The sequence below is a fragment of the Manihot esculenta genome, chromosome 7 (assembly GCF_001659605.2).
Source record: "Manihot esculenta cultivar AM560-2 chromosome 7, M.esculenta_v8, whole genome shotgun sequence".
In the NCBI taxonomy this organism is placed as follows: domain Eukaryota; kingdom Viridiplantae; phylum Streptophyta; class Magnoliopsida; order Malpighiales; family Euphorbiaceae; genus Manihot; species Manihot esculenta.
Window position 1 is genome coordinate 33888611 of NC_035167.2, and position 10608 is coordinate 33899218.

Genomic DNA, 10608 nt, shown 5'->3' on the forward strand with positions numbered 1-10608 from the left:
AGATTCATCATTCCTGTCAACTTCTCTTTTAATTTAAAGCATTTCTTGCTAATTGGTTGAATTTCACTACCTTTTTTCCCTTCTTTTTCCCTTTTTCTTTCAATAAATCTCTGTGAGTGATTGCTAATAAATGATTTTCCCAATCTGCTTGTCCAAAAGTTTGCAAGCCCTATAAAACTTAGCTTAAGAAAGATTAGTTGATCTAGTTTAGGCAATACAGAAGGATGCATCAAGGAGCATGTGCGACAGAGACGTAAAACCTTACCTAGGGCTAAAATAACAACTACGATACTAACATGTTTCGGGAGGCAAGTTATGCGAAAGCATTTGGAGTACTATTAATTACGACATTGAGTAAAAGAACGTTCACCACCAAATCAAATTTAGTAACTAGTAATCCATCAAAAGGGGAATCAAATTTGCCTATCATGCAGAATGAGCAAAGTTGAGGTGTACCTGTTACTTTTAAAAGAAAAAGAACTTGAAGTGTCCTGATCATCCTGAAGTATTTCTCCTTCTCCTCATCTTCTTTTTTTATTATTATTATTTTGTGTGCGTGGGGTGTAATTCAGGAAAAGGAACATCACAAACAGCACAAAGAAGGTGAAAGTAGGTGAAGTAATGCTTTAGAGTATGCATCCACAAATAACTGGCATAGTCATACTAGAAATGAGTTTTTGTACAGCCATATCAAACAAAGAGGAGTTAGAAATTAGAAGCAATTTAAAACTTCATGATTATTGAGTGATATGAGTAGTAAAATTCACCTTCACAAGTGCAATGAGAATAACTATGTGTTCTTATTTCTATTAGCATCCCCCTTTGCTTCATCTGAATCTGAGTCACTTGCATTATAACCTAAGGAATTTAAATAAAAATCTATTAAACAAAGAGAGAAATAATCAAGTATCTGACCAAGTAAGAGAGTGTGCACACCTGGATGTTCATTGCTCACTTTCCATGCTGAAGTTCGACCCTTCGAAGCTCTGTTAATCCACTCACGGCCCTTGAAAGAAAAATCAGCATCACTCAAAATTGCAATTTCACTATGAAAAAAATTATGGGATTGCAAACAATAAGGATAACCAAACATGAGAATACACAACGATAAACAGATCATTTTTCATGACCAAAACACTGCTGATTCACCATGATGAAAAAAAAAAAAAATCTAATGGTTCCTTTTAGACTTTAAAAGATAGGAATGTAACAAAACTTTTATAAAATAAAACAATGTAAGCAATACCGCCCACATCTTTATCTAACACCAAGGACAGACAAAATTAATCAACACGAGGAAATAACTGAAGTTGTACTAATTCTAATTGCCAATTGAAACAATGATAAAACTAATATTTACTAGGATTCCAGGGAGCTCGGAAATATTATCAAATTTAGCACTTTCTCAATTAGCTGCTAAGAGAATAACCCAAACTTTGTAATTTTAGAGTTTTGTGATGCCAAAATTAACAGAAACTTCATCCTCATATAAGTACTAAACAAACTTAAGTGGACAGTTATTTAGAGGAGAAAATGCAACATAGACCAAGCAGCCATAAGCCATTGACAAATTTAATAAATCCTTTCCCTTTCCAATTTAGGCAGCAACCAGTCTGAAATAGAAAGCTTAGCATGACGGATGCGGCATATACAGAATTAGAAAAAACATATAAATGGAAAATGAAACACTAAGAGCCAAACATCATTTGGCTTAAACTGAACCGTGCATGCATTCCAAAACTCCACTCTTTCTTAAAGACCATGCTTGTGTCCTACAAACAAACTCAATGCGGTTATACTAACATGAAAAATCCAAAAAAGCAAAGCAAAGCAACCCGACAATCCTTACAAGCTAACTGAAAAACGATAAATGAAACAACAAACAAATAAAAATTGGGACCTTTTGGGCATTTTTGTGAACACCATATCCACTACAATACATCTGACCCACAAGCACTTGCATGGCAATATCACCAGCCTTGGCCTCCCTAAGTGTATCTTGAAACCACCGTTTTGTGCACTCAGAAACTACGTGGGAAAGCGGCACACGATTCTGGCCATCAATACAGAGCGAGCCATCCTCCATTTTCTTCACCTTGAGTAGCTCGGAGTCAAACCGGACCTCTCTGGGTCTTAAAGGAGTTACAGGCGCAACTTTCGAGCGTTTAGGATGGTGGGAAGAGACTATTTTGGTGAGTTCTTGGAATTTTCCGGTGAAAGGAAGAGACTTTCCCATTAAATAGCCAATAAAAAAATTCTTGCTTTTTGGTTATGGTAATTTTACTGGGGTCTTTGAGGGTTCTTGCTTTCGACTTTCTACCAAATTTATTATCTGGAATTGAAAGTGGGGGAGATTGCAGAATTGTTTAGATCTTTCTTTGTTGAAGAGCCGAGGAGTTGAGGTTCGCCATTGGTGGGACGTGAAAGTAGCGGAGTCGGGAGAAGTTTTAGCATTAGCCTAACTGTAATGTCGCCTCTTATGTCCGGTTCTAAGATCCGACCCGAGCATAGCTTCTCAGAACTAAATTAATTAGAACTGTTCGTGGGCTGGGTAGTCAGACCCGATTCGTAATTGTACAGTTATATTCTTTAATTAAAAAAAAATCATATATTCACTTACATTATCATTCTTTAAACTCTAATTCTATTCTAATTTTCACACACTCTGGATATATAAATAATAATTATTTTGAAAAATACATAAGTAAATAAAAAGATTTGAATTAATAAATTATATAAATAATAATTATTTAATGGTTAAAATTAATGAAAATATTAATTAGTATATTTTTATAAGATTTCTTATATATAAATAGTGATAAATGAGTTTTTATATTACAAATATTAATTTTGTAAATAAATTTTAAGTAATGTGATATTTTGGGGTGAAAAAGTGAAAGGACAAAGCTAACAAATAACGTAAAAAGCTCTCCAACATCCATTCAAACTGAACTTCCATGGAATTCGTTTTCCAAAAAAAAAATACAATAACTACAAAAAGGCAACAAAATCCCAACAGCTAATCTCCATTGACTAACACAATGTCCAAATTTCAAATTTTTATTGGACAGATAGAAATGGAAAATCCAACAACACAATTCTACAAAATAATACAAAACTGGAACAAAATCTCCAAACACAAACTTTAGAACCAAAAGAAAAGAAAAGAAACTTAATCTCTTTTTTTCTCTCTCTGAAATTTTTTTCATTTTCTTGATTGTTCTTGAATCCAATGGAACATTGTGGAGAATGGGCATTTGGGGTTCCTTCTGTTAGTGTTGTTGGTGATGGGTATTGCTTCCCTTATCCAATGGAGTTGATTGTGAAGAAGAAGATCAAAAAGCTTTCCAGTGCTCAATTTGAAGTTTTTGATCTCAGTGGAAATCTTCTTCTCCAGGTTGACGGTGGCGTCTGGAACCTCAAAATGAAAAGAATTCTACGTGATCCTGCAGGTTTCCCAATTCTCACCATGCGTGGAAAGGTAAATTTTTTTTATTATTTTTTTTATTCATTATTAATCTTTTTTTGAAACTAATTATTATTATTTTGGTTTGAAATGGGTTGAAGGCTCTCACATTTTGGCATAAATGGAAGGCTTATGAAGGTGAAAATGCAGAAAAAAATAATATTCTATTCAGTGTTCAACAATCTCATCCTCTTCAGATTAAAAAAGAGCTTAATGTTTTCTTGGCAAATTTCAAGAAAAAAATCCCAGATTTTCATGTTACTGGATCTTACTCTTCTTTGTCCTTCAAAGTTTTCAAAGGCCACAGGCTTCTTGCAGAGGTATTCATTCTTCTTTTCTCCTTTTTTTCAGAAAAAAAAAAAAAAAAGTTACCTAAATCCAATCCTTTTTAATTTAAAATATAAAATGTGTAATATAATTTGTATGTAAAATATATTAAATTGTATATTTTGTGTCTTGAAACAAGAAAATACCTTTATTCTAATATATATTTTCTTAACTATTAAATTACCCTTCTTGGAAAAATTCCAGGAACAAATTATTTGGTATTAAAAAGACTTAAAAATTACAATAAAACATTGTCTTTTTTTTTTTTTTCTTAATTTCATAACATAAAATCCAACTATATATATTAATATGATTTATTTAATTTGGAAATTAATACAGGTGAAAGACCCTAAGCTTTTTTGCGGAGGTACCAACGTTCAAAACTTGTATCCATATTTCTTTCTTTCTTTTTTTTCCCCTTTTGATAATGAATTTATACTTGATTAAATTACCCTTCAGATTTCTTTTATAGCATTACAAGAAAAAAATGTTTTAAAATATTTTTTTTCTTCCATTATTTTTTGCTTAAAAGCTAATATTTTGAGTTAATAATATTAAAAAAAGTTAATGGTAATATTGATATAATGAGCAATGTCTATTCTATCCAATAAAAAGTATTTATTATATTATTTATTATTTATTTTTTAAATTAATCTTTAATTATTATATTTTTTTAATATAAAAAAATAGTCGGTAGCATTTATCTCGATATAATTTATGTAGTGTTTGAATTGATACAGGCAAAACATAACTTCACAATGGAAAGCTTCTGCAAGGGAAAGGAAAAATACAGAGTTAAAGTATATCCAGAGGTTGATTATGCTTTTATTGTGGCTTTGCTAGTAATCCTTGACGAGAATGACACCCTTTAGTTGTCTCTTTTTTTTTTTTTTAATTCCTTTTTAAGAAGAAAAATAAAAAAATTAAATTAAATATATGGGCTTACTCTAAAAACATCCTTTTGACATTCATTTTCTTTCCTTTTTCTTCTACCAAATAAATGGATAAAAAGAAGCTTTCATTCTTTTTCCTTCCTCTAAATCTCAATAATTTATTTCTTCTTCTTTTTCTGCATTATTTTTCAATTTTCTTATCATAGTTTCAAAGTAAATATTTTTTATTCATGTATATATACCCTCAAATCAATTAAAATTTTATTATATAAATGACATGTTAATTATAAATTCAATTGATGTAGACAGGATTTGGCAAATGGTATAGAGCACAATTTCATCATCATCAACTAGTAAAAGGAAAGTGAAAAAAGGGAGGAAAATGGGAATGGGAATGGGAATGGGAATGGGAATCATGCCTCCAAATTTTCTAAAAGCAAAATTTATTTTATGAATAATCATTAAAAAAATTAAACAAATTCAAAATTTTAATTCTAATGATATTTAAATCTTTGATATGGGTAAAAATTTTTAAGCACTATTATTGAAATAGCACTGATAAGATTGTTTTGCCCAAAAGGGATTTTGGAAATTATTGAGTTTTCAGTCATGATTATTCTTTATCATATTAGAATATTACTTGTTATTTTTTGAAAACATAATACATGAAAAGGGTTCATTTGTTTTAACTAAAACATGAATTTATTTTAAATTGGGTCAAAAAATAATGAGATTGCATGAAAATTAATTTAATTTAATTATTTTAATATGTTATCTATTCCAAAAGGAACCTTTAGGATAAGTGAAATTCAATCCCATATATTATTTATTAGTCATGATAAGTTCAAGTTTCTGTCCTTATATCATGGGTGTCACTTTAGACATGAAAACTTTATAATTAAATTGATTTCACAAAATGAAAGGAACCCTCAACCCAATAGATAGAATAGATTCAAATTGGCAGCTTAAATTATCAACATGACTCCTTCAAAACCCTAAATATCCTCAGTATAAATTCCCACTTTTTGAAGGAAAAGGGGATGGATTCTAGCAAAAGATAGAGAAAGGACAAAAGTCAAATCATCAAAGTCTATTTCCATACCCTTTTTTCGGTTCAACCTTTCATTTCTACTGATATTAAAGCTAACCACTTATGTGTGTCTTCTTATCATCATATTCAATCAAAATACATATAGAGGGAAAGAGTATTATAAACCAATATAAATAAATTCAAAAAAAATTAAAAGCATAAATAAAATATTATTAACCAAGAGATATAGAAAAACAGAGAATAGAGAATTAGGATAAAAAATAATTTGATTGAATAAATCTTATTGAAATTTTAAATTCTAAATATGGGCTAAAAGATTAGGATAATATTGTAAATTTTGTAATATATGCCTAGAATTGACAAGAGGCCAACTAATCCCAACATTTTGACAATTTTTTTTATAAGAAAATAAAAACTAAGAGCAACATTTCTGTTTCCAATTTGTATTTCTCTAATTAAATTCAAAAAATAATATTTTTTAAAGAAAAAGGAATATACCTTCTGTGGAGTATATTTTTATTCTATTAAACAATTACTCCCTATTTGTCTGAAAACAACAGCCGCCAAAAGAATACGTATAAAATAAAGAGAGAATATGCTTAAACCTGAATTTAAGGGCAAAAAATACTCATAATATATATATATATATGGACACGTGTGTGTTTCCTTTAAATTATCTGAATTTTTATATAATCTAATCAAATATTTATCAGAATCATAAGGCTGGCAGCTGCAGCCTGCATGGCTTGTGCTGCCATCGATTGAAAATAAATCCCTAGCTAGCTTCAGCTGTACAGCAAAGCTCGTGATTACAATTAAACATCTTGTGCTTAATTAAGACTAAAGAATTCTCATATTATCAACCTAAGTTCATTGAATTATGTCTCTTTCCCATCCACTAGTTTATTTATTTATTCATTTCAACAGTTTATTATTTATTTATTTATTAAAAGTTGAAGTTTTTTAATTAAATTTATTTTAACTAATTCTAGATATGAGAATTTTTATATACATTTAAGTGTATATGCATTCTGCTAATATAATGTAATTAAATGTAAAATTTATTATAATTTTAATTAATTATTTATTTATTTATTAATTAGATATATACACAGCCAGATGCATATAAAATTTTATCATAGATAATTGTTAAAATCCAAAGTTTTTTTCCGTTTGGTGATGGTCATATGGGATAAGCTAGCTTAGCTATATCCCTCATTTTCTTCTTTTTATGGTAAGATGCATGATAAAATTGTAAGCTCATGATATTGATTATTTAAGGGTTCCTAATTTCCTAGGATCCACATGTATATGGGCCCACAACTGCCCCGAATCATGATGGATGTTTACTCACACCTTACACGTGATTCCAAACAACCTTTACTTTAATGTCATAAGGAGGGTGCACCCTCCATCCAACACTGGACCCTTTGCGTGTTTCTTTTCTATCGATTATCTTAGCTGTATCAGATCACCACCTTCCACTTGGCATGCTTATATGCCCTTCGATTACTTTCTTTCTCCCATAAATATACCGATTCATGATCCAAATCCATTTATCTTAAATCTAAACCTGTTTAATTATGCTGTCGAAAACCTAATCGTGATCAACAAATCCCTAATTAATCTCTTAAACTAATCGTAAAAGTAATTTTTATGATTTAACGGTCAAAAAATTCCAGGTTTAAACTCCAAATCGAAATCAATTATATATAAAAAAAATAATGCTATATGAAAAGTTACCCAAGAAGCGGGAAATGCCTACTAAGCAAATAGGATGAGGACAAGAACATCATTCAAGATTTGACTCATTCATTTGTCATCATATCTTAGGCACTGTTTGGATTGCTGCCCGCTTCAATTCTTCCGGACCTCATTAAGCTACTTATGTTATTGAAATTTAAAGCCAGATCAATAAAAAGGCCACAAGATATGTGTGAAAGAAAAGCACAACACATATTTATTTTATAATGAGAACACCACATTACAAGCATTGACACGTCAACATTTGAACCAGTAGCCTTCACCATGCTTGGCTCCGGGACTGGGACTTACCACACCAAAGCAACAAATTCGAAACCAAACAAACAAGCCCTTAAAGACTCACATCTCTGTTCGCATACAAGAGACACGTGCGGCGTTTTTTTTATTCCACTACTATATTATAATAATAACGCCTGCACCTGATCAGAACACTTATTGATTAAATTGCCAGAACCAAACCCGGCACTGATTTCCCGACCCGATTGGTGAGCCTGCTCTCCCAAATGTACGGGCAATGCACAGAAGTTATCTCCGCAGATGAAGATGACGATGAAGACGGAGATGAATAATCAGATGGCTCTGATTGATCTTGGTTTCCAAGACGAGTAACAGTAAGAGAAGTGTTGAAGTACTCTCTCACCTGAGTAATTATCCCATCCGTAACAGTCCACGCGTGAATCCAAGAAATGGAGCGGCTATAATCACAGCCTTCTACAATCACGATCGATCCAAAGGCCCTGATGAACACAGGGTTGAACTCAAAATCAGTGGAGCTTTTTCCAACTTTTCCTGATGATGACGATGCGGTGTCAGTACCAGTGAGAAGGCGCATCATAAACTGGTGAGACGGCGGGCCATGGAACCACCACTCGAGGTCGGAGGCGAGGATCTTTTGCACCGTGTCCACGTCTCGAGATCTCAAGGCCTCATAGAGGTCAAGAACCACCTCTTGGTTCTTTCTTGACGATTCTTCCAGTATTTCCTGTGAGTTAGCCAGTTCGAGAATAAGCCCGGAATCGGCCCTTTTACACTGAAGCTAAGAGAGAGAGAGAGAGAGAGAGAAAAAGCGGAGAGTTCAAGGAAGAGAGAGAAATGTGTATGAAGAACCAGAAGAGCTGGTGAAGGCTTTAGTGGGGAAGGGGGGCTTTATATAGAGGGAGGGAGATAAAGGTGGGTTCTGATTCGATGGTTCTAGGTTGCGTCACCGCTGGACCTTTTTGTCATTTCACTTTGAAAGATGACGTGGCCATATGTTATTGGATTAGGCAAGAAGGAGTAAACGCGTCCGCAAGAGATGAGAAGCAGCAGAGCAAGTGTGGCGAAATAGTCAAGCCAATTTTGTTGACTTGCCCCGTTGGAAAATTTCTAAAAGCGTCTTCATGTACGCTATCCACTTGTTGATAAGGGTTGTTAGTTTAAAGAAAGATAATTGTCGCAAGAATTATTTTTTCCTTTTTTTTCCCCTTTTTTTCTAAAACCAGGCAAAGAATATTAAAAAAAGTTTGAATTTTAATAAATATTAAAAAAATAAATAATTTTTTATTTTGAAAATTTTATTATTATTTCTAAACTTTATTAATATTTTTTTAAAAAATGGTTAATAAATAATAAAAAAAAATTATTTTTTAAAAAATATTTTCATGAAAACAATTGTTGCTTATAATTATTTCTCGTAATCAAAGAGATTTAAAATTTGTTACAACTACCTATTTAGTGTTAATATAATTATTGAAAGACATATAATTTTATTAATAAATATTCATTTAATAATATTAATATTATTCTTAAGATTTTTCTTATTTAATTTTTTTTATTAATTTTTGGGTAACATAAAGTACTTTAAAGTGCATTATAGAAGAAGAAGTCATATATTACCCTTATGGTACTGTTAGTTTTTTTTTTTTTTTTTATATATATATCTTAGTTAATAATGTTAAGATATATCCTTATATTATTTATTTATTGTTGTTGATAGTTACACATTAAATAAGTAAATAGAAAAACAATAATATACTGTTTTCATATAAATTGAGTTTCTCCCTGTTAATATCATCAAAACCTAAAAGCACTGAACAATTTTTTGAACTTTCCTTTTTCAATATATTTAAAATGATGCTTTTAAAACACATTCTTATTGTTTTAGTGATCAAAACCAAAAACAGCTTTAACAATTTTTTTCAACTTTCTTTTTTCAATATATTTAAAATGATGCTTTTCCGAAAACAACTTTTCAATATCCCAACCGCAATTGCAAACCAAGCCTAAAGAGAAGGCCAACTTCCTTAAAAAGAACAGATAATAGCCAGTGGGTTAGCTCTTATGTGCAATTCTGGTATTGTACAAACATGGCTGCAATCAAGCGTTAATGACCTTTCAAGCCTGTGTGAAGCCATGAGAGATCTTCCTACCTCATCATCATCATCAAAATTTAATCTCTAAGTGTTTAGTGAGTTAATCTTTAGTGTTATACGTTGTCAATGGTGACGAATCGAACTGCTTTTTCTTTAAATGTTCTTGCTAAAACAAGAAAAGTAATTAAAATATGAAAAAGCTACAACATTAAGGGAAAAAAAATCCCAGAAAGTATGAGAAATGCAGAGAAAAGATACAAGAACAGCACGTGTAATCTCCTATTATTGCATGCTTATGCAGCAAGAAGCAAATGAGGACAGCAAAGTTGTTAACAAATGACAATAGATTAAACAATTCTCTCATGGAAAAGGAAAAGAAAAAAAAAAAGGAAAATTTACTGTATGCCCCACATTTCAATGGAAAAGAAGGTATTTAGAAGTGTGAATCCATGATAGCCACAGTAAAGATATAATGAATAAACAATGAAGTCCAAACCTGATGGCATGCCATTGCCATGCCCATTTGTTGTTTAGCAAGCTTGGTTATGCGCAGAATCATAGAGAGCATGAAATGTTGGCCATGATAATGACCTGTGTAAGAAACTGATCTATCATTACCTAAACAATACAGCAAACACCAACCTTTTCAGGAATCTGCAAATAGAGGAAATCAATACCACCAACAGTTAGTGGTCCATGTCATCGTGTGACAACGTAACTACTCCATTATTAAAAAAATTTAATCTCTCTGTGCAT

At 31.3% G+C, this 10608-nt stretch overlaps 3 protein-coding genes across 3 annotated transcripts; 1 reads left to right on the plus strand and 2 right to left on the minus strand.

Moving 5' to 3' along the window:
• Positions 1-767: 767 nt before the first annotated feature.
• LOC110619400 lies at positions 768-2498 on the minus strand. Its single transcript, XM_021762825.2, has 3 exons — positions 1901-2498; positions 937-1006; positions 768-858 (listed from the first exon to the last, which is right to left on the minus strand). Exons 1-3 carry the CDS (start codon positions 2234-2236, stop codon positions 791-793), a joined length of 474 nt encoding a protein of 157 aa, XP_021618517.1. The 5' UTR covers positions 2237-2498; the 3' UTR covers positions 768-790.
• Positions 2499-2891: 393 nt separating this feature from the next.
• LOC110619092 (protein LURP-one-related 14) lies at positions 2892-4874 on the plus strand. Its single transcript, XM_021762346.2, has 3 exons — positions 2892-3481; positions 3568-3786; positions 4534-4874. The coding sequence occupies exons 1-3, from the start codon at positions 3233-3235 to the stop codon at positions 4663-4665; spliced, it is 600 nt and encodes a 199-aa protein (XP_021618038.1). The 5' UTR covers positions 2892-3232; the 3' UTR covers positions 4666-4874.
• Positions 4875-7674: 2800 nt separating this feature from the next.
• Positions 7675-8629, minus strand: LOC110619845 (wound-induced protein 1). Its single transcript, XM_021763413.2, has one exon. It carries the CDS (start codon positions 8334-8336, stop codon positions 7941-7943), a length of 396 nt encoding a protein of 131 aa, XP_021619105.1. The 5' UTR covers positions 8337-8629; the 3' UTR covers positions 7675-7940.
• Positions 8630-10608: the final 1979 nt, after the last annotated feature.

Excerpts from the sequence above, each read along its gene's own strand:
- LOC110619400 (XM_021762825.2), bottom strand. The coding sequence starts at position 2,236 with ATGGGAAAGTCTCTTCCTTTCACCGGAAAATTCCAAGAACTCACCAAA. Across the intron at positions 1,007-1,900 it reads TTCACAAAAATGCCCAAAAG|GGCCGTGAGTGGATTAACAG; the intron begins GTCCCAATTTTT and ends TTTTCTTTCAAG. Across the intron at positions 859-936 it reads AGTGAGCAATGAACATCCAG|GTTATAATGCAAGTGACTCA; the intron begins GTGTGCACACTC and ends TAAATTCCTTAG.
- LOC110619092 (XM_021762346.2), top strand. The coding sequence starts at position 3,233 with ATGGAACATTGTGGAGAATGGGCATTTGGGGTTCCTTCTGTTAGTGTT. Across the intron at positions 3,482-3,567 it reads TTCTCACCATGCGTGGAAAG|GCTCTCACATTTTGGCATAA; the intron begins GTAAATTTTTTT and ends AATGGGTTGAAG. Across the intron at positions 3,787-4,533 it reads GCCACAGGCTTCTTGCAGAG|GCAAAACATAACTTCACAAT; the intron begins GTATTCATTCTT and ends GAATTGATACAG.
- LOC110619845 (XM_021763413.2), bottom strand. The coding sequence starts at position 8,336 with ATGATGCGCCTTCTCACTGGTACTGACACCGCATCGTCATCATCAGGA.